Source organism: Marmota marmota, unplaced genomic scaffold (assembly GCF_001458135.2).
Source record: "Marmota marmota marmota unplaced genomic scaffold, marMar, whole genome shotgun sequence".
Lineage (NCBI taxonomy): Eukaryota > Metazoa > Chordata > Mammalia > Rodentia > Sciuridae > Marmota > Marmota marmota.
The window spans coordinates 16596886-16620982 of NW_025999998.1; the positions used below are offsets into that span (position 1 = coordinate 16596886).

The 24097-nt window shown below is 36.7% G+C and overlaps 1 protein-coding gene across 8 annotated transcripts in view; it reads right to left on the minus strand.

The window, feature by feature from the left end:
* Nucleotides 1-24097, minus strand: part of Trpm6 (transient receptor potential cation channel subfamily M member 6) — a 169044-nt gene that overhangs the window by 64596 nt on the left and 80351 nt on the right. For 7 of the 8 annotated variants that reach the window (XR_007349047.1, XM_048806915.1, XM_048806914.1 and 4 more), the window contains 11 exons: nt 21971-22139; nt 20918-21041; nt 18572-18644; nt 18349-18449; nt 15503-15637; nt 14482-14535; nt 11280-11420; nt 8990-9124; nt 7246-7526; nt 5213-5441; nt 1281-1433 (listed from right to left, as the gene is read on the minus strand). Coding sequence is in view for 7 of the 8 variants with exons in the window: in XM_048806915.1 (XP_048662872.1) it covers nt 1281-1433; nt 5213-5441; nt 7246-7526; nt 8990-9124; nt 11280-11420; nt 14482-14535; nt 15503-15637; nt 18349-18449; nt 18572-18644; nt 20918-21041; nt 21971-22139 (1595 nt within the window). In the remaining variant the exon portion in view is untranslated. The remainder of the gene's footprint in view (nt 1-1280; nt 1434-5212; nt 5442-7245; nt 7527-8989; nt 9125-11279; nt 11421-14481; nt 14536-15502; nt 15638-18348; nt 18450-18571; nt 18645-20917; nt 21042-21970; nt 22140-24097) is intronic. The other variant, XM_048806920.1, reaches the window with a different exon arrangement.

Below are 24097 nucleotides of genomic sequence, written 5' to 3' on the forward strand. Positions count from 1 at the left end.
TCTGTCTGATGATAAACCCAGAGGGGCAGAGGCCACATTTGACTAGCTCAGGTATGTGAGACATGACTTCCCACACATTCAACAGAGGTTGAAATGTACCTGGCCTCTTGGATTCTAAGAATCCCTGATAGACTATCAAGCAGAAGGAAGGAAGGAAGGAAAGGACGGAGGAAATAGGGAAGGGGGCAGGGAAAGAAGAAGGGGAGAAGGAAGGAGGGGAGAGGAACACACACATACCCAAATGATAGTGATGGTTAAAATAGTTAACTACCTATCTGACAGAAGCATCAACCAATCAGAATGGCTATTCAACCAAATACAACAGATGCCAATCATAAAACACTAATTACAAATAATTTTCACTTAGCATATACTGAATGTATTTTTAAATATTATAATACATACTTTATAAATGCAAAAGTACACCAGACAGGATTCTAAAGACACTTCCTTCATGTGTAAGTACCTAAGAAGACATTACTATACCTCATAGTAAATGATGATTTTATAAGCAATGACCCAATTAGAAACATGAAAAGCAAAGAACATATTCAGAGCATACTGGAAACTCTGCAGTTAAGATGGGCTGTGGCAGAAGTAGCTCAGACAGACCACACATGTGGAACTCATAACTCCCCTCGGCCACTGAATATAACATATGGAAAGATCTGTGGAATGGAACTGGGAAGATTGGCACAAATTCTAAACACAGATCTTTAGGAACAAGCATTTTAGGAACATGAGGCATTTTTCATTGTTGCCTTAGAATAGTGAGTCAATTTACTATACTAGTTGCAAAGGAAAATGAAAACTTAGACACATGTTAAGTATAATAAAGTCTTTGATTTGGGCTTCAAATTAGAAATGGAGTATTTCGTTCAATACTCCATAGTTAATTAGGCCTTTCATATATGTCACGCTTGACCACAATATAATAATATTAAGATTAGGCTGAAGAAGGACAGGGGCTGTAGCTCAGTGGCAGAGCGCTTGCCTCGCATGCATGAGGTACTGGATTCAATTCTCAGCATCACATAAAAATAAAAAACAAATAATCTAAGGGCATTCTGTTCATCTACAACTACAAAAAAAAAATTAGAAAGAAGAGAACCATGTGCTTGATTGATGAGTCAGGCATTTGAGAATAATGCATAACCCTAGGGCACATCCCTGGCAACAGGAATTTTGTTTACCAGATTACTATATAAATAAACATTGTGGGTATGTCTATTTGTATACAGTCAATACCATAAAAACTCAATTTACTATGTCACACTGACCATACAAGCACTTTCTTTGCTACTGATGGGGTTCTGGTCACCATAATACCATGTAAACTGGAAGTCCTGGGACTGGGGAACATGGGACATCTCAGCTTTGCTTTTAAATTCCAGTGTCAAAATGGTGGGTGGTAAAAGAATGCTTATGATGATCTGCGAAAAAAAATAAAATAAAATAATTAAGAAAGGATACACAGATGCATGTAGCACTCAGATAACAAAACTAAGATTTTAAGTGTCTAGAAAATATCAGATCCATTCCCAATTCAATTTATATCCTGATTCTATTCATATTTGTTGACTCAGCAATTTCATTTCTACAAGTGTTTCCCTAAGAAATACTCCAGAGTACAAACATGTAGATACAGATGTTCACTGTAGGGTTATTTACAAAAGCACAAAACTCATGTGACAACCTAAACATTCATCTATACATTGACAGCCAGCACGGAAAAACATAAAAGTGAAGTAATACCCAATCATTAAATGACAAATACAATGTTGAAAAGATTATCCAGGAAATATTGTTGAGTGACCAAAAAAAGAAAAAACAAATCATAGAACAGTGATCCCATTTAAAAAAAAATTAAACTTTAAATATACAATCATAGACATATATGCATTTTAAAGTTTAGAAATATGTAGTATAACATACTATACAGTATACTATGCCAGCAGCACCTGGGCAAGGCAATGCAAGTATTATTTTTCAATGAATACATTGTTTTAATAATTTTAAAAAAACTTTAAGTATATATTACCATATAAAACATATTAGAATTTATTCATATTTTTAAATCAAGAATATAAAAACACAAAAACATATCTATCTCCCATCCTACACAAATATATTGTCTGCCAGTAAGACCCAATTTTTTCATTATATTGCTATCATTTATAAATTATTAATAGTTTTTTTCACAATTATTTGTAAACTGTGTGCTGGTGCATGCCTGAAATCCCAACTACTTGGGAAACTTAGAAGGATTGCAAGTTCAAGGTCAGCCGGGGCAACTTAATGAGACCCTGTCTCAAAATTAAATGAAAAGGTCTGAGGCTGTAGGTCAGCAGTAGAACACTTACTTAGCATGCACAAGGCCCTGGGTTCCATCCCCAACACACCCCAGCCCCCCAAAACAAAGAAGAAGAAGATGTTTTTTGTCCAACTTATATGGCCTTCAAGGTGAAGTGTTTGGAAGACTTAATAAATGCTGTAAAGATCACTTGCTAAATCCTACCTGTTTTTAGCTAACATTAAGCCTCGGTATTATGGGATTGAGTGAGCAAAAATAAAATTAAGCCTGACTACCCACTATTCATGTTTTAAAAAACTGAAGTCATGCTTAAATAATTATTTTTTCTTTTGCAGTACTGGAATGGAACCCAGGGACTCACACAAGCTAAGAAAGTACTCTATCACTGCGTTATGTTCCCAACTCCTGCTGGGTTGTTTATTTTATTGTTTTGTTTTAGTATGATTTCCCGTAAGGACTCTCTGGGATTGGGGGAACAGCTCAGTGGTAGAGCACTTGCTTAGCACAATGAGGCACTGGGTTTGATCCTTGACACCACATAAATAAATAAATAAATAAAGGTTAAATTCTTTAAAAATATATATGCATATATGTATATATAGGTATATGTGTGTATTCTTATGTAGTTCTTAATATTCATGATTTATCTCCTTCTATTTAGTTTCAGAAGCACATTCTATAGGTTGACCACAACCTAAAACTTTAAATTTAGGTTCCATGTCAAAGGTTAAATGTCCTTTTTACTTAATTCATTTTACTCTTGGTAATTTAAGATGAAGGAGGAGCAAAGAATTTGGAGATGGTTACTGGTGTGAAGAAACGAGTTTGAGGGCAGCCTTATAAAAGAGTCACTGGGCCCTGAAACAGCACATTGGATGAGAATTGCCAGACATCGCTAATCTTACTTAGCTTAATATCTATTAGTGTTTGTTGTTATTGTTTTGTTTTGTTGTTATTTTGGTGCTGGGATTAAACCCAGGGCCTCACACATGCTGGATGTATACTCCACCAATGAGCTACACCCCAGCCTCTGTTAGTATTATTGTTTTTTGTTTGTTTTTGTTTTGTTTTGTTGTCTTTTTAATTACAGTTTGATCAGAAAGTATTCTTTTTTTTTTTTTTAGCTCAGAAACAATGCCGTTTAATAGAACTACAGCATGTCTTTCTTTTTTTTTTTTTTTAATTTTTTATTGTGGGTTGTTCAAAACATTACAAATTTCTTGACATATCATATTCGACACTTTGATTCAAGTGGGTTATGAACTCCCACCTTCACCCCATACACAGATTGCAGAATCACATCAGTTACACATCCATTGATTTACAAATTGCCATCCTAGTGTCTGTTGTGCTCCGCTGCCTTTCCCATCCTCCACCCTCCCCCCTCCCCACCTCTCCCCTCCCCTCCCCTCCTCTCTCTCTACCCCCTCCACTGTATAACCCTGAGGGTCTCCTTCCATTACCATGCAATTTCCCTTCTCTCTCCCTTTCCCTCCCACCTCTCATCCCTGTTAAATGTTAATCTTCTTCTCCTGCTCTTCGTCCCTACTCTGTTCTTAGTTACTCTCCTTATATCAAAGAAGACATTTGGCATTTGTTTTTTAGGGATTGGCTAGCTTCACTTAGCATAATCTGCTCTAATGCCATCCATTTCCCTGTAAATTCTATGATTTTGTCATTTTTTAATGCAGAGTAATACTCCATTGTGTATAAATGCCACATTTTTTTTATCCATTCGTCTATTGAAGGGCATCTAGGTTGGTTCCACAGTCTTGCTATTGTGAACTGTGCTGCTATGAACATCGATGTAGCAGTGTCCCTATAGCATGCTCTTTTTAGGTCTTTAGGGAATAGACCAAGAAGGGGAATAGCTGGGTCAAATGGTGGCTCCATTCCCAGCTTTCCAAGAAATCTCCATACTGCTTTCCAAATTGGCTGCACCAATCTGCAGTCCCACCAGCAATGTACAAGTGTACCCTTTTCCCCACATCCTCGCCAGCACTTGTTGTTGTTTGACTTCCTAATGGCTGCCAATCTTACTGGAGAGGGATGGTATCTTAGGGTGGTTTTGATTTGCATTTCTCTGACAGCTAGAGATGTTGAGCATTTTTTCATGTACTTGTTGATTGACTGTATGTCCTCCTCTGAGAAGTGTCTGTTCAGGTCCTTGGCCCATTTGTTGATTGGGTTGTTTGTTCTCTTATTGACCCAAAAGGCTCTACAAAGAAACTATTAGAGCTAATAAATGAATTCAGCAAAGTGGCAGGATATAAAATCAACACGCATAAATCAAAGGCATTCCTGTATATCAGCGACAAATCCTCTGAAATGGAAATGAGGACAACCACTCCATTCAGAATATCTTCAAAAAAAATAAAATATTTGGGAATCAACCTAACAAAAGAGGTGAAAGACTTATACAATGAAAACTACAGAACCCTAAAGAGAGAAATAGAAGAAGATCTTAGAAGATGGAAAAATATACCCTGTTCATGGATTGGCAGAACTAACATCATCAGAAAGTATTCTTAAACTAAGAAAAATTTCCCTGAAAAGTCTCCTTTACTTCTGTCAGGATTCTCCCAGGCAGTGGCATGTAATAATAACAACACCTACATGTTTGAATCTGCTTAACTTCTCCCCTCCTTCACATGGGTCTTTGACGGGACATGTTCAATTACTCCCATTGTTGAAAAGTAACTGTGTCAATGACAGACAAAGTAGTTTTTGGAGATGCCCCTGGAGATGCCCCTGTGAAAATCCTGCCTCATCTGTGAGAAGATAGCAACTGGTTTTCCTGTGAGTTCCTTGCAGGAACAAACAAAAAAAAAATGGAGCTCAAGAATATAGACCTTTCCACTGAACCAACATTAAAATCTGTAAGGAAAGTCAATTTACCTTCAGCCAAGAGTTTTTCCTCATTTTCAGGCGCCCCATCCACATGTCTGTCAGCAGCATTTGGGTACAAGAATGTGAAACAAAGGGACGCAGCCCTCCAGACACAGCCAGTTTCAGGCAGGTAGAATTGCTCCAGTTCTTGAGTTCGTATGTCAGCAGCTTCATGGCCATTCGCTCGTTCTGCTTGAAGGCCTTCTCCAACACATCCAGGGCCAGCTGGCCAAACTGCCTGCAAGAACACAGTGGTGAACGGAGAATGCAAGGCCAAGGGAGAGCTCCAGAAATGTTCTAAAAGATTGGATAGGAGACTCAAATGGCACCAGTCAACTAGGCTTTATTTAAGAAACATTAAGAATCTCAGTTTGCAGAAGTTAAAGGAAAGGCTGCTTAGGAAAGGGATTTTTCTCCTCTTCATGAAGGAACAAAACCTCAGAGGAGTTTCCTGGTAGCATATGGAATTTAGTTGACACCTGACTTATTCACAGGGAGGAGTCAGTGCACACTATGCAACAAGCTACAGAAGGCTTGGTGTGGGACTCCTGGTAAGACCTAATAGAGAATTATTTGGTGAAAAACACTTCAAAACCAAGCTAGCATCTAAGGAATGTTGTGGAACCACTTTTCTTCTTTCTAGCTTTCTTTCTTTTTTATTTTATTTATTTATTTTTTTATTTTTTTAGAGAGAGAGAGAGAGAATTTTTTAATATTTATTTTTTAGTTTTTGGTGGACACAACGTCTTTATCTTATTTGTATGTGGTGCTGAGGATTGAACCCAGCGCCTTGCGCATGCCAAGCGAGCACTACCACTTGAGCCACATCCCCAGCCCTTCTTTTTTATTTTTACCGGATACCTGGATGACTTAAATAAAAAGCTAGACCTAGAGACATCGTCAGAAGATTTTCCAGGAGGACGTTTCCTTTGGAAAAAACCGCCATTCTCTGGAATTTTAAATCACAATTGTAAATGAGTTTCCGTTATCTCTAGGCTTCCCCTCTTAATACCACAATACTTTAGTAATCAAAACATCAAAAACATTCCCAACTTTTCTGTCTTCTGCCATTACTCTCTGGTTCTTAAACACAATACATTTATTCATTTTCCCAACATGAGAGATACTTAAGGTTACAAACAACTCTTAATTTCACTGAATGTCAAAGAGTTTGAGATTTGGGAAAAATTTTCAACATCATTCATTTCAAAATCATTAACTATAGATGGGAAGCTAAAGCCGAGAAATATGGTCAAGTGACCTGTCCAGTTAGTATACAGCTGGACTTAGGACCCAGCTTTTCTGACCTGAAGCCCTCTTCTCTTTCGTATATCCCACAAAGGTCCTTAAAATCCCTACAGACCCTTTAACAGGAGAGTCCATGAAATGTACCATGTGATGGTTAATGTTAGGTGTCAACATGACTGGATTAAGGAATACCTAGAAAACTGATAAAGCATTATTTGGGGTGTGTCTGTGAGAGTGTTTCCAGAGGAGCTTAGTCTGTAAGTCTGAAATGGACCAGGGACATCCATCCTCAGTATTTGTTCTCCCAATCTGCTGGGGAGAACAAATACAGAAAGCAAATGGGTCTCTTTCCCTGAGGCCTGGGACAAGCTTTTCTCCTCCTGCCTTGTACAGCAGAAGTCCAGGCCCTCCAGCCTTTGGGATCCAGGACTTATACCAGGGGCACCCTCCCCAGTTTCCCAGGCTTTCAGCCTGGAACTGAGAGTACTACCAGTGGGGCTTCTCTGGTTCCGAAGTCTTTGAACTTGGACTGAGCCATGCTACTAGCATCCACAGGTCTCCAGTCTATGGATAACCTGTTATGGGACTTCTCAGCCACCATAATCACACAACACAAATCCCCTATCATGTATCTACCTGCGTAACCTGCTGGTTCTGTCTCTCTGGAGAACCCTGACTAACTGACATGGTAATAAATCTACTTGTCTTACAAGTTCTAAGGCGAGGGAGATAAAAGTGTCTAACCATTCTAAGAACTGTCCGTGTTTAGTATGAAGTGAAGAGGTAACTCCTACTTTGAGTAATTTTTCAACTCTTCTGAGGCGTCGTCCACCATATTGCTGTCCTTAGCTTCGTGGGCCATCGCTCGGTAGAGAATGCAAGCAATCACTGCCTTAACTGTGGCTTCCTCTCCATGCTGCCAGAAGAACATGGCCATCTTCTGCCTTTTCATGAGCACAGCCCAAACCAGCAGGTCATTGTAAGGATAAATAAAGCCAGTGGACTCAGGGTCATCTGTAATGTCTTGTCTTTCTTTTGACTTCTTCCTTGATTTATGAGAGACTCCAGACTTTTCCTGTTGGAAAGCAAAATAGGATTACATTTCCAAATACTAGGATGAGGTTTTACCTAATATAACACAGCAAGCATCTTAGAGATATTTTTAAAATCACTTAAAACAAGACATGGAAATATTGATAGGACTTTATAAACCAGCAAGAAAAAAATTAAACATTCTACAGTGATGTATTCTTGTTGTATTTAAGGTATCCAGAGTCCCTAAGCTGAGATACTTTAAATTCACATGGCACAACTACTTTGGGATATACCCAGTAACTATATGACAACTTTTGATTTCTCAAGGAAGTATGTTGAAATAATATATTGGAAATATGGAAATTATTTTAAAAATCTCTAACCTCACTTTATCAAATAGATTTATAATTTTTCCCTTAAGTAGATGTCACTAGTATTCCAAACATGCATCAAAACAGATTGGTTTTTAAGTTTTCTTTCCCTTATTCTAATTTCATTTCTCTAGGGATAATAATGAAATAGTATTCTCCTCCTGGTGAGGTCACTCTTAGCTCATCTCAGATGTCATTTCGTATGTCTTTATTTCATTGTCTCTCGTACTGTACTACCGTATAACCTGGAGAAAAATGGGACCATTTCTGAGTCATCTTCATATCTTTCCTGACCCACTTGCTTCCCAAACTTAACCTAGTAGCCAGCATAATACTTGGAAATATAATAACGATTCAGTAATTATTCTTTGCAATTTGAGGGATCATAGCAAAAGAATTCTAATCTATTTTCTCTCTTTCCATAAATAAAGGAAATCTGTATTCATTAATGATGGCCAAGGGTAATCAAATATATGTTCATCCCAGGAGCCTTGGAAAGCAAATCTCTTTCATCCAACATGGCAAATATTTCTATGGAAATGCTTAAGCAAAATCATTTATCTCCAGAAGAAAAATGGGATTAAGGAAGCAAGAAGCAAAGGGAAATATTAAGGTTGTTGTGTATGTGCAGGCACACACGCACACACACATGCAATTATCATTATACCATAATGACAGGCTAAATTAATCTCAAGAAAACCTCTGAACGGAAAAAGGAAGACACAAAAAGGCATTTTTGAGAGCACTGAAGGAGAAGGAAGCAGTCCTCATACAGCTTAACCTTGGTTCAGGAAAGACAAGGATGTAGTGTTGGGCAATGATTATAAATTTTTAATACTATGGCATAGACTGCCAGCCTGAGTCACCGTCTGGGCATGGCAAAGCTAGGAGAAAGAAAGAGAAACCAAAGTGCAAGCCCAGACAATCACTGGGTTGCCAGTGCTATATCCTAGGCCTTTGCTCCTGATTGTCAGAGGACAGCTGTGTTATGCTTTTTGACTTGCGCCATCTGTTTAAGGCACTTACAAATGGTTCCTCTATTTGCACCTTGCTTTCTCCAACATTCCATGAAGAAACAATCTCAGTCTGAGAGAATAATTTATTGTCCACTCTAAAAATAAATGAGTGATACCTTGAATTTATAAGGCTGGGCAGTTCTGAAGAACTGGGAATGCGAGGTGTTTTCTGCAGACTCGTTTCTATTTGGCAAAGAACATCGCTGGTGAAGAGGGTGCTGGGAGAAGCTTTGAGCAAAGCTGGTCGTTCTCTGGCATATATAGTTATTGTTATTTTTTTTTAAGAAAAGAAAACAGAAAAAAAAGAAAGTTATAGTGGTAACAATATTTTTTTCATAGACAATAATTAAAATATATAATAAATAAATATAAATATATATATTTATATATTTTTATATAAAAATAAATATAATGTTCCACCAAATATCTAATGGTTATGCCTCTCATCCATCATTAGCATTTCATCTCCCTGGAGTCTAATTACTCAAGAGCTTCTCATAATCTTCCTCTTATTAAGCACACTGCTACTTTCTAACATCTTAGAGAACACACTCTTCTGCTCCCTACTGTATATTTGCATTCCTTCTCTATGTGGAAATTCCATTAGAATCAATGGATATTCTATCATTGGAACAAGTTCAAAATAGGCAATAAAGATTTATAGTTCTGATAAGAAAAAGTTCCCATTCACAAACGGCTCCAAGAATAAGTGAAGTTAGAAAGTTATGAAATTTCTCCAGATGTTATATAGTTTTCTCTCGAAAATATAGAAATTAAAAGCTTAATAGGATTAGATCTATNAAAAAAACAAAAAAAAGAAGTATATTAAAAGAACTGACATAAAAATACAGGCTACTTCTGGCTCTTGAGATAGCCCACATTCTCCCCTGAATGTATACTCTTTGCTTTATCCCCATTCCCCATGTTTCTCACTATTAAGAAAGTCCACATTCCCCCTTGAATGTGTCTCTGCTTTCTTAAATACATCACTGTGTCTCTAAAAAAATTATACACACACACACACACACACACATACACACACACATATATATATGTATACACACATTTAAAAAACTACAGGCTACAATCAGTCCTCATATCTGCCATTGGTAAACTCACAGCAATATATATATAGATATTTGGTAGAACATTATATATGTATATATATACATACTCTCACACACACACACACACACACACACACACACACACACATATATATATATATATATATATATAATTTTTTTTTTTTTTAATGAAATAGCTGGTACCTCCTAAATACATCCCTATGCCTCTGAAATCTTAACAGAGAATTTTCTGGGTAAGTTTTGGGGTTCCATCTGTTTTGCATTGTCCTGTTTTTTCCAAGTCCTAAAGCCAAGTTCAGCTTCCACTTCTCATTACTTTTTATAAAGGGCCAAAGTGGCTGAATAGTCCAGGCTCTTTATATGATCTGATCCCAACCACCTTTCAAATCTCATCTCTTGTGCCTCTGGCACTTACTCTCCAGTAAAGGTCTCCTTGTCACTGCAAAAAACATACTCTGGTGTCTGAGTGCTCAGGCCCTCACTGCTCCTGCTCCTGTCAACATAAATACCCCAAATTCCCTCTTCTGCCCTTATCTTCTCAGAGGAGTTCGGCTCCTACAGTAGAGTCTACAATGGAAATTCCAAAACACAAGCAATTTTTTTGTGCTAATCTACTAAATAACAACTCTAAACTTTTATTCTTAGATTTTCAAAACTATGATAGAAAATAAAGTGTTTATTTCTATTTTTAAAAAATTTCTGTTTGCATCTCCCAATAAAATCCCTGTGTTTATCCCAAGGTTGTCATCATCTGGCTGTGGGCTAAAGAGTTTATAGATCTAATCCTATTAAGCTTTTAACTTCTATATTTTCAAAAGAAAACAAAGAGAAAAAGAACTGGCCATTTCTCTCTCTAACAAGTCCCATCTCATCACATTACTTCTATCTCAATGTAGCACTTATTTTCTAAAATATTTATTTTTTACTTGTAGTTGGACACAATACCTTTATTTTATTCATTTATTTTTATGTGGTGCTGGGGATCGAACCCAGGGCCTTGCACGTGCTAGGTGAGTGCTATACCACTGAGACACAACCCCAGCCCTCAATATATCACTTATTATGTTCTGTTTTGTATTATGGTTAGTTCTTCATAAATCTATATCATCTAGAAGTTTCTAAACTCCTGCTCTTTATGTTCATCCCATCGCAGCATGCCAGGACGAAGCACAGTATTTACATACAGCAGGTAAAAAAGGTTCACAAATAGAACGTCCATGTTAGAAGCTATTGACATCTGAACATAACAAACCATTTTTCTAAACCTACAATTTCTAATTATTCTTAATTTCATTAGGGGCACTTGTTAATTATCTACCTTGTGTTTCCTGTAGAGATTGTTGTAGAGGGCTCTGAAACTTTTCCTAGTATAGCTGCTGCGATATGCTCCACCAATGAGGTATTCTATCACCAATCCGATGTCAATCAGAGTTATTCTGTAGCCTGAAAGAAGGGTGTGCTGCAACAAAAGCACGCAAGGAGTTGTGACTTTCAGTTCTCTTTCTCTGCCTCTTTGGCCGTGCTATCAGACAATAACCAAGTTACTTTCAATGAGGTATACTTTAATCCTCTTTACAAACTAATCGATTTATATTGCCAGCTATTGATAGAATCTACTTATTCAAAAGAAAAAAAAATCTTAGCCTTAACGTCTTTTTACTTTCATAGACAGCAAATGTACGCCTACATCTATCTTCTCTTTCCCTCTCCCTATCATGAATAGGCACACATATATTTGAATAAGATACAATTAAATGTAGTATTATAGAGAATCTATAGATTGTTTTGTAATATATATATATATATATATATATATAAAACTACAACAACAAAAGTAAAATCATGAAGTATATAGTAAATGTAGGAAATCCAAAATTCACATTGGGTTAACTTTTTTTTCTTATGGTACCAAGGACTGAATTCAGCGATACTTAACCACCGAGCAACATCCTCAGCCCTTTGTATTTTTGATTTTGAGACAGGATCTTGCTAAGTTGCTTAGGGTCTAGCTAAATTGCTGAGGCTGGTCTTGAATTTGTGATCCTCCTGCCTTAGCTGGGATTACAGGCATGCACCTCCATGCCCGGTTTATATTGGGTTAATTTTTCAGCTTCTGTTGAAATGGCTGTTACACCTTGCAGTGTGTTGAACACATCATATGTAAAACAAGAATGTGGAAGGAAGTAGAACAAACATAAATAAGGAACATAGAATTACAGAGTCAAATGATATCTCAAAACATGAGGCTGTGCCAAGAGAAATGTTATAGCTGACAGCAGGATTGAACAGCAAATTTCCAAGTACATGGCTCTTATTCTAAATGAAAATTATTTTGACCCCCTACACCTCACATTGTATAGCTGCTGACTTCTAAACTGCCATTCGTAGTAAGTTTTTTAAGGTGGAGTGTTAAACAAGGTCTCTAAAATGGACAAATTGTGAATAACATTCACGAAGCTATGAACAAGAAATTAGGGTTTTGGGTTTTTTTTGTGTGTGTGTGTGTGTGAAAGAGAGAGAAGACAGAGAGAGAGTATGTGTATCCATATATACTTTTCTCTTTTTTTCACATTTATTATTTATTTTTTTCAAAGAACATCAAAAAAATAACATTCCTGGCAACCAAGTGTGGTGGCACATGCCTATAATCCCAGTGGCTCAGGAGGCTGAGACAGGAGAATTGAAAGTTCAAAGCCAGCCTCAGCAACTTAGCAAGACTCTGTCTCAAAAAAATAAAAAATAGAAAGGGCTGGGGATGTGGCTCAGGGGTCAAGCACCCCTGGGTTCAATCCCTGGTAGAAAAATAAATAAATAAATAACATTCCTACTTGCTGCTAGTTAAAGGCATAAATTTGCTGGGCATGGTAGTGCACACCTATAATTCCAGGGACCCGGGAGGCTGAGACAGGAGGGCCATAAGTTCAAAGTCAGTGTGGGGAACCCAATAAGTCCCTGTCTCAAAGGAAAAAATAAAAAGAACTGGGTTTATGGATCAATGGTAAAGCACCACTGGATTCAATCCCCAATAAAAACAACAGTAAATAAATTAATAAGAGCATCTTTAACCTATTTTATGCCTTTTTCTTCAATTTACTGATAGAGTTTAAAGAAATAATTTAAGAAACTATCTTGACATAGCATAAATCAATATAAATAAAATCCACCTCAGCATAGACACTTTTGCTTTTTACAAATTTGCCAAGTAAATTTCTTTCGCTCTGGTTCTCCTTCCAAGTCAACATAAGCAGAAATTCCACACTCTATCATTCCATCCTATGAGATACTAGACTTCAAAGAAATGAGGGAAGTTTTAAAATGTGCCTCAGTCGATTTTAACCAGAGTGACAAGACCAGGGGGAGAAAAGGAAGTCCCAATTCCTGGGTCTGATCTAACTCAAAGTTCCATGAGAAGACCAGGAGCAAAATCTGAACAAGGGTGTTGAGCAGTGGGGTCCTTCCAGACTCCCTAGAACAGTGGTTAGACCTAGAAAAAAATGTGCCAGTGTCCCCAAGCTGTCACAAATATTCAAAACAGTATCAACAAAAGCAACGAAATCATGTTAATCCTCCAATAAAGACAACAGAACCACAGACTCTTTTTCTGCTGGCAGTTGTCACCATGGGCACCACTGCCCTATCATGTAGAGCTGAAGTTCTGATTGGAAGTGTTACATGTCTCTGTTTCATGCTTTTGTTTGTTTCTTTTTTGCAATTTCTTTTTTCACATATTTTATTGTTTCTTTCTGGTTATACATAACATTAGAATTCATTTTGACATAATTAAAAAAACACGGTATATAATTTGCTCTAATTCAGTCCCCAGTATTTTCTCTTCCCCTTCCTTTCTTCCTCTCCCTGTTCCCTTCCCTCTATTCCACTGATCTTTCTGCTACTTATTTTAAGTCTTTTTTTTCTTGTTGGTTAGTGTCTGTGGATGCATATGATGGTGAGATTCACTGTGGTGTATTCATGTGTGTACACATAGGAAAGTTAGGTCAGATTCATTTCTCTGTTCTTCCCTTATCCCATCTCTTCTCCCTCCCACTTAGTCCCCTTCATCTAGCCCACACCTTCCATCCTTTTTGATGGAATCTTCCACCCTTGATTCCCCTCTCCTTATTTTGGAATAGCTTCCAGAAAAAACATTCAACCTTTGGCTTTTTGAGTCTGGCTTATTTCACTTAGCATGACGTTCTCCATTTCTATTCATTTACCAGCAAATATCATAATTTCATTCTTCCTTATGACTGAGGAATATTTTATTGTGTATATATGTCACATTTTGTTCTTTATTAGCTAATGTCACTTTCTTGGTAGATCCAAACTAAAAACATAAAGTGAGCTAAAGGAAAAAAATGTAAGAGTGTGGTTTGATGAGAAAAAATTGCTTAGAATCATATATATGTAAAAAGGGTAGATAATTCACTAGAAAATCAAAAGAAGCAAAATATGGCTACTCTTCTCATAATAAAGCTAAGACAATATACAAAGATATTTTCATATCTTTGTAATTAGGTTACCTGTTTTACATCTTGGACAAGATGATGCAACAGCATATTAGTCGGTCCTTGTTTCTGTGATAAAGAACAATAGAAAAAATTATTTCCTTTAATTAATATGTGGTAAAATGGGAGGACCCTTTATTTCCAAGTGTGTAAGTAATGCACAACATGGAAATTTTTGTTCAACATTTTTAGTAATGAAGATTAAGCTGGTTAGTTTTAAGAAAGAACTCTCTCTAGGGAAGATGTATTTAGATGAAATATTTTTCTTTTTCTTTTGTCTTTGGATGAAAAAAAATTTCAAAACAAGGAATCTATCTATCTATACATTAAGGATGTCAGCTTTATGTGATAAGATGGAGAAATACATTTTAAGTAATTTATAACTATTCTTTATTATATATAAATGTTCATACTATTATAAATCCTAAGACACAAGTACATTTCAACATTGGATATTTATTGAAACCTTATTATGATCAACCAGGTTTCTAAGGGATTCAGTGGCATATTTATAAAAATAGAAAGCAGTGAGTACTTACACTAAAAAATGGATATGTGGGTGCTCAAAAAGAGTTATAACCAATTCATACCCTAGGAACAGATTGCTGTGAACTATCTGGCATCATAAAGAAGAGAGGGCTTGAACAGGACATTGAAGAGAGAATAATATTCAAAGATAGAGGATAGGTATTTCCACTGCTTCAGCAACTGGTGTTTTCAGTAAAACAAGTAAAGTAAGTCAGACTAGTTTCAACAAAGGATTTGCATTGGGAAGTTGCAGTAACAGCATTTTAACAGTGGCCTTGGGTTAAGATACTTCAAGTAACTCAATAAAAGACAATTTGTTCTTATTCACATCTTTGTCTTTATCTATATCTTGGTAGAATAAACTAGAATTGGTGAGAAGGTTTCTCCTTCGGTTGAAAAGCCTGTATCTTTATAAACTGTGTACCTGAACATTCAAGGAGATAGGTAAATCCTAATCTAATTAGTAAATAAACCTTCAAGCAGATGGCTGATGAAGCTCTATACTCACCGTATTGTAGAGCTCTTCTAGTCGGGGAATCGTAAGAAAGCGATGGAGGTTCACTCCATTTTCTATCAAAAGCTTCACAAAATCCACACGATCCATCACCAAGGCATCTAACATTGCTTGTTCTAGTGTGCCAGGCTTCATAAGGTACAAATTAAAAGACAGTTAATGTAGAATGAACTAAGGAATTTTACATATTTGCACTTAAGCCATACACACCCAGTAATTACAAAATACAGCCTTACCAAGAATGTGCAGGACCTAAGTGAAGGCATCTTGACTAAATCAAGAAATATTTCATGGGAAAACTGACTATGACAAAGATTTCAGAACTTCCCAAAATGATGTGCAGACTTAATGCAATTCTAATAAAAATCAAAGGGTTTTTTGGTTTGGGGTTTAAAAAAATTTTTTCTAATGTTGGTAACATAATGTTTTCATTTAAGCTTTACCTGGTTTCTGAGTATAAACGGCAAGTTGAACATACTTCTCTAAATTTGTCCCACCATTAAGACTCAGCAAAAGAATTTTTTTTTAAAGAAAGAAGGAAATTCACAAGCACAAGGAGGACTAAAGTGGAGACAACAGTGCAACATTTTGGAAGTTGGAAAGCAGTTAGTCAAGTGGTAATTGACTTAGCAGTTTCCAGAAAGCCAAATAATTCAATTGGGAAATGTCAAGAACCAAACAAGATCTATGCCACTGAATTCCAGCAGCACCAAGATGAAATAAATGCCTTGGGTCCTTCCCTATCATCTTCCCCATTGGACTTCCAGGCAGGGGATCATAAGATTCTCTTCTGGTTAATAACACCGATGCAAGAGAAAACACATGAATCTGCTGACATCTGAGGGAGTCCCACAACAAATGGCACATTACTGTGAAGCTTACATCTACAGGAAAGCTCCAACTAGAGGCTCAGAGTTGCTAAAGAGCTTTCCATCCTCCACCCTTCAACAGAAAGACCAAAGCCAACAGATAAGAAAACATCAACAATGAGAAATCAGATAATGCATGGAGAAACCTTCAAAAAAGCTATCATTAAATAGTCTCAGAGAGATAAAATAAGACATATAATGGATGCCAATGAGAACAAAGGGTAGGAGAATACTATCAGAGAACATATTTGCTCTGGGAAATTACTAGATTAACTTCATGCTTTCAGAAGAGAAAAGCTTCATAGAAAACTTAAAGTTGAAGAAATCTACTAAAGAAAAGATAAGGAACATAGGAGGAAAAAGATAAGAAGATTAGAACAGCAATCCATAGGTTCAACATTCAGAATATAGGAATCCACAAAGAGAATGCAAAAAACAAACAAAATGGAATGGAAAGGAAAGGAAACATCCATGCCAATCTGATATCATGTGCCAATAATATAGAATGGATATACAGACTTATAGTAACACATATCATTGTGAAATCTCAGAACACTGGAAAAAGATTTTTGAAACTTACAGCGGGAGGGGAAAATGGCCATAAAGGATCTGAAAACAAATTTCTATTTCTCAACAGCAATGCTGAGTGCCCAAAATTCTGTAGAAAAACTTACTTAAGTGTAGATTAAAATATAGAAAAACATATAGATCCTCAAAATATTTATTTCCCATAGTCCCTTCTTAGAAGTTACCCAAGCATGCATGCCATCAAAATAAAGGAATAAATCACAAAGAGGAAGTCCTCATGTACAGAAAACAGGCACTCTTCCAGGGGAGTGAGAGAAAAAGATTCCCAGCATGATGGAGGTAGATTCTAGGAGTACAGCCAAGCACCAGGAATAGAGGCAATCTGCCCACATTGCAACCATGAGGCCCCCAAAAGGCAGATGTTGAGAGTCTTCTAAAATTGATGAATCAGAAGATAGCCATACAACTTTATTTAGAAATGGGGAGATTTAGCCAGGCACAGTGGCACACCACACATTTGTAATCCCAGAAACTCAGGAGATTGAGGTAGGATGATGACAAGTTCTAGGCCACCGAGGGCAATTTGGTGATCCTGTCCTGAAACTGTAGTGCAGTAGTACAGTATTCCTGGTTTCAATCCCCAGTACCACAAGAGAGAGAGAGAGAGAGAGAGAGAGAGAGAGAGAGAAATATGAAAATTTGTAAATGTCAGAACAGAACAGTCCAAAAATGTCAAAAGTAGTAGACTCCTTCTGGAAGGGAATTACATTTTTAAAAGCCCTTTAATACCATTTGATGTTTTAAACAATGTGCATGTATCATTTGACCCAAATATAATTTACCCAAGATATAGTCACAACTTTATTTTATTATATATATATATATATATNTTAGACCTTATATATATATATATATAGTTGTTGATAGATCTTTAATTTATTTATATGCAGTGCTGAGAATCAAACACAGTGCCTCACACATGCCAGGCAAGTGCACTATCACTGAGCCACAGCTCCTGCCCAACAACTTTATTATTTAATGAACTGTTAATAGTGATCATCATTACCATTACAGGTAATCATTTTTTCCTATTTCCACTAATTTCAACTGTGAGTATTTATTACATATTCATGGAAATAGAGATATTTTCTAAGTTTTAAATAACAAAAATCCACCCATTCAAAAAGTAAAATAAAAATCCTTCCATTCTGTCTTTCTTCCAACTTTCTTTTCCAGCTTAAATTAACTAAAGAGGGAAAAGTTATTTTCAGGGAGGCAAAGTATTGACAGAAATGTCCTAGCCATTCCTGGGTGCCCAGACATCAAGATGCTCTTCCTATATCCCTCCCAAACCTATCTATTTCTCCTTTAATTTTTTTCTCTGCCTCTCCCTAACAAAACATGCAAGATATATTTTTCCAAACAACACCGTTTTCATCATACCTTCCAATGTTGTCCGTAAATTAGGATATGTTTCTTGGCAATGTCCATTCTGTCCCAGGTCATTGCTAGATTTAATTGTTCTAATGTTGATAAATTTGTGCCTGTGGTAAAAGAAAGGAACAATCATATATTCTATTCAAAATATCCAGGCAACAAGCACAAGGTGCCCTGAAATGTGAGAACAGGAAGTGAGGAACAATTACAAATCTCTTCAGTCACTCACCCTTGAACAAAGCTGTTAGGATTGCTAAGTCAAGATCTTGCTGTTCTTCAGAGTCAGCATCAAATATGGTTATCTATAACAATTGAAAAATAAAAAAGCCTTATATTCAGAAACTACCAAAGACATGCTCTCAACCAATATTCATATAATTCACATTTAAGCTAATGAATTGAAGAAATCATTCCTCATTTTGTAATTTCAAAATGTAATTTAATTTTTTTTACTTATAGAATAAATCTTTTTAAATAGGGTAACAAAAAAAATCGTAGGCGCTTGGAATAAGAAGAAACTTTTTATAAACTCCATGTGTATTAGAAGAAACATTTCTAAAAAAACAATATTATATTAATTTGCCATGTGCATGCTCAAAAAAAAAAAAAGAAGAAGAAAAAGAACCTCAATGTTTATTTCTACTGAAAATAAGATCAATCTTCCTTTTGAAGGGATACCAAATGAGATCCTCCACTCACTTAAACTTAGAAACCAAGACCTTTGTTTTTTAATGAGAAATGAATCCTCAGACATTTGTCCTAAAACAAACAAGGCAATATTACAATGGACTTAGTGACCAAGTACAATGAACAGTAGCACAGACATTGTTCACAATGTCAAAGTTCCCAGAGTGTTCTGGGTTGTGAATGTCTAAAAAAAAAAAAAAAAAAAAGACAAATAAAAACTAATGAATACATTTTAGCCTTTCCAGATGAAACTATGTTCCATATAGCAGAGGAAACTGGATTAACAGAAAAGAGCCAGGACTGACAAGCTTTGCTGTGCCAGGCCCTTCTGCCATGTTCTGCCTCACCACAGGCCCAGGATGAATGGGGTCAGCTAACCATGGACTGAAATCTCTAAAGCCATGAGCCAAAATAAATCCCTTCTTCTTTAAGTTGATTTCATGAGGCATTTTGTCACAGGGATGAAGAGCTAAAACGGTTCCTATGAGATATAAATATCATGTTCCTACAGCTTCACACATTCATTCCCTTCACAATGCACATGAATAAAATCAACCTTCAAGGGCACAGGAGCTGAAAACCCAGTTGCTATAATGTGCAAACTCTTTAGCTGCCTTCCCTACTCTCCCAGTCATTACACTGTTCATTTCACTCGTTGATGACAGGAAGGGGCAAGCACAATGGCATCCTCTTTAACCTGTCCTTTTCTTAATTTACTGATTATTGTGGAAATAAAAAGTGTAGTAGACTAAGAACAAGATTTCACCTTGGACCTCAAGTTTCAGTTCTAACATTTTTTAACTGCAAGGCTGTGCAAATCACTTAGATTCTTTGGCTTTCAGCTTCATTTTTGAAATTAAAGTAGAGTACCGCTGTTACACTGAACTCACTCATGGGGCTATTTCAGGAGAAAAATATATTCAAAAGCACAATGCTAATTATAAACCCGATTGTTATTAGGTCACTGTTACATGTTTTACCACAATTTCTGTAGCCTAGTTCTATTCAACAGGTTTTTTGAGGGTAGGTACTATAATATCACCAAAATTCTTCCAATTCTGGAAAGTTCACTTTGAATCATGACATATCTGCATATGTGCTATAATTTTCAGCTTTATTTATTATATTTATTTTGGGGGGAGAGTATTCGGGATTGAACTCAGGGACACTCAACCACTGAGTCACATCTCCAGTACTATTTTGTATTTTATTTATAGACAGGGTCTCACTGAGTTGCTTAGTGCCTCATTTTTGCTGAAGCTGGCTTTGAACTCGAGATTCTCCTGCCTCAGCTTTTAGAGCCACTGAGATTACAGGCATACACACCAGGTAGAGCTAATTTTCAGCCTTATATCATCCAAGTCCATAAAAATTTTGACCCCAATCCCTGACACACTAAACACTTTTCTGAAGTGTGCACATGGCCGCAGCCATAGCTTAGGAACTCTGTTTTCTATTCCAGTGTGTATTTTCACATTTCCTGTTGTCCAGTACAATCCCAACGACTTCCTCTAGGACAGTCCGTGATGCTGTCATCTGAACTCAGCAGACTTGAGTTCACTGAAGACAGGAAGCTGTTCCTTTACACTCTGAAAACATTTATGTGTAACTTTCACCAAGTTTTATGATGTTTCTGTAATACAGTTTATCCTATCCAGGGGCCTATCCTAGGGGCCTTTTCTAGGTATAGTCTGAAATTTGAATCATGAAGGATTGGGGTGGAGGTGAGGGTGAAGCAGGAAAAAGCTAAGGTGACTCAATGAAAGGTTGAATTCTGTTGAGTTACACCTACTCAAGTTCAAAATGGAAAAACTGAAAAAATTAAACATCGAAATGTCTGCAAACTGGTATTTTTTGAAGTCAGTTTGAATCATCAACTCATACTCACAAAATCCCTGTGCATCATACACTCCATTAAAATGTGAAAAAGGTGCTTGGACTGTTTCAGACTAAAGTTGAAAGTGTTCTGAATCATGCAGATGATTTCCTCTTTCACCTGAGGACGCAGCATCCTGAGAGAGAAATAAATGGTCGTGACTGGATGCACCCAGAGAAGGCACCAAGCCAGAAACTTCAATTCAAGAAAACCCAACTGCCCACCCCGCTGAAACTATGGATAGTTCTGTCAGAGAGCAATTGAGCAGGAAGAAAATGCAAGGAGGGGATCCAGCAGAAGGCTGAACTGGAACATGAGTAAAAGGATGAGAAATGCTAAAAACTTTAAGAACCACTCATCCAGGTGACTTTAGGAAAAGGAGAGGTATGAAAAGACAGAGAGGGTAGAATAGACAGACAGGGTAGAAATAGGTGGCTGAAGTCTGAATGGGAAGAGAAATCAGAAGAGATCCCAGAGAGCTGATAGAAGAACATAAGCATGAAATACATTTACCAAATAGATTAACAGAGTTGGCATTTTACTTTTAGGCACTGTATTTATACAGCATAAACCTGCTTTCAAAGAAGATTCATGCTGCCCATAGGAATGGCTGGAGAAAAACTTTCTCATTTAAAAAGGGGACAGAAAGCTTGCGGTAAACACATGTTATGTAAATGCTGGCATGTTAATTTTTCCCTATTCACACTATTTTTTCTAATGGCAAATGAGTTTGAAGGAGATCTGGTTCCTTCCCTCCCTGCAGAGCTCTCTCAGATATAAGGGCCCATTGCAGGGACATCTCTTCATTGATTTCCCTGGAAATGCCTTTTCTGGAAGTTCAAACAAGGCTCAAGATTCCCTAATAAAGGCAAGCCATTCCTCAGCTAAGAAAATACAGCCTTCATTGTTGGGGAGGCATCTAGGGACTAACGAACAAAAATGATTTCCAGTGTCACCCTCTGTACTCCAAGGATATCCGGCCCACATCATGTACGGCTCTTAAAGATCTAAAATGGAAAAGTAAGTAGGTCACTGTCATTTTTAAAAGAAGAGTTGAGGACTTACCCTTCATCTTCTAAGTGTTTGTGGGTAAAGGCCAGGAGGTCGGCAGCTCTGCCTGTACCTTCACACACCACCACTGGGTCTTTGTCCTTAACAGTCTCCCACACCATGAGGATGACGTTAGGACCTCCTTCCACCACCAGCTGCACCACAGGCACGCCTTGTCGTGAGCCTGTTTCAGATCACAAACCATCATCAGACTGTGACAAAACATCCCTCTCTAAGAGTCAGCCCCTTTGGTTTCTAGGCACAAGTCTTTCCACTACCACATATCCTCATTGCTTGCACCTGCCCTGTCTCTTAATTTACCCAGTTTGCTTAGATGAAGTCAAGCCATAAACATGGACTTCAAATAAAATGTAGCATAAAATATGGTGAGGGCCTCCTTAAGTTTTTGCCAGGACAAAAGTTAACTCAAGTCTTTCAGTGATTTAAAAAAAGAAAAAAAGACATTGTCTTCAAGAAAGTTAAACTTTTCATTTTGGGAAATCCCAAACATCGAAAAGTAAACAGAACTATATGATGGATTCAAATGTATCCATCACTCCTCTATAAATATGATCAATTTTTTAAATATTTTTTTTCCTTTTCTTGCAGTACTCGGAAATGAACCCAGCGACATCCTACCATTGAGCTAGATCCCTAGTCCTATTTATTTATTGACAGGGTTTTGATAAGTTCCTGAGGCTGGCCTTGAACTTGTGATCTTCCTGCCTGAGACTCCCAAGTCACTGGGATTAAAGCATGGGACCCAGCTCAATAAATTTTTAATAGTCATTATTTGAATTATCATTATTTAAACAAGATGAATTGGGCAACCCTCAAAGATGTTTACATTTTAATATATTCTGGTTTTTAACTGTTTGAATTCTTACTGGCAGCATTATTTTATTACAACAATGAAAAAATAAGAAGCAGCCAAGTCACTCCTTTAAAAAAGACATTAAGTGAAAAAAATATACATATAGAATGAAATAAATAATATACCCAATTTGTATTTTCAAAACCTTATAATTGCCTATATATTTTACATGCATATGCCTATATCTTGAGCATGTTATATAAATGACTAGAAAAATCTGGAAGGATATACATCAAACTATTAGCAGTGGAAAAGGTAGGGGAGGGTTTGGATAAATTTGTTCATCTTACATATTTCTTATTACATTTTAATATCATACACTCATGGTATATATCACTTTTTTTGGTGTTGTCATTGAACACAAGTCTTTGCACATGTTTAGAAAACACTTTAACATTGAAATGCACTCCAGATTGATATATTAATTTTATTTATTATGCAATGGCAATACTAGAGATTGAACCCAGGGGTGCTCTACTTTTTTATTTGTTTGTTTTGTTTTGTTTTGTTTTGTTGATATAGGATCTCACTATGTTGCCCAAGCTAGCTTCAAACTTGTAATCCGTCTGCCCCAGCCTCCTGAGTTACTGGGATTACAGGTATGTACCACCAATACCTGACTGATATATTACTTTTAAATCAATACTTTTACTTTTACTTTTCAAAAGAAGAAAAATTAGCAGGCAACAGCATACCTGCCAATTCCACCTCCTTATTGTTGTCTCCATATCACAAAAAGCAAACCTAGGATCTATCAACCAGTAGACATAGGGTCTTCCAATCATATCATCTTATCAAAACTAAATTAAATGTGGAAAATGTTTTATTGAAGCACAAAGGCAAGAAAGAAAACTTAGATAAATATTCATTAATCTTGTGACAGAAAAAAAATTTCTAAGAGAATCTCTTACATCTCATACAATAGAATATTACATAGCCATTAGAAATGTACTAGCATGCTTATGAACATGAAAATGCATCCATGTTTAGTGGGAAAGAAGAGACTACAAAACAAGCACAGATATCTTATCATCCCAGTTTTCATTTTAAAAATGTTGCTCTGTATGGGGAGTGATTATTGTTTTTGCTATTTTCATATGAGTTCTCCTTAGAATAAGGATGTTACCAATCCACTACGATGGATCCCACATTCTTTGTCCACAGTCAGGGAAGCCCTCCAGGTACATCCAAAGGATTTCTTTGCTGTTGTTTTATTTTGTCTTTTTGTAATGGGGACTTAACTCAGGGATGCTTTACCACATAGCCAC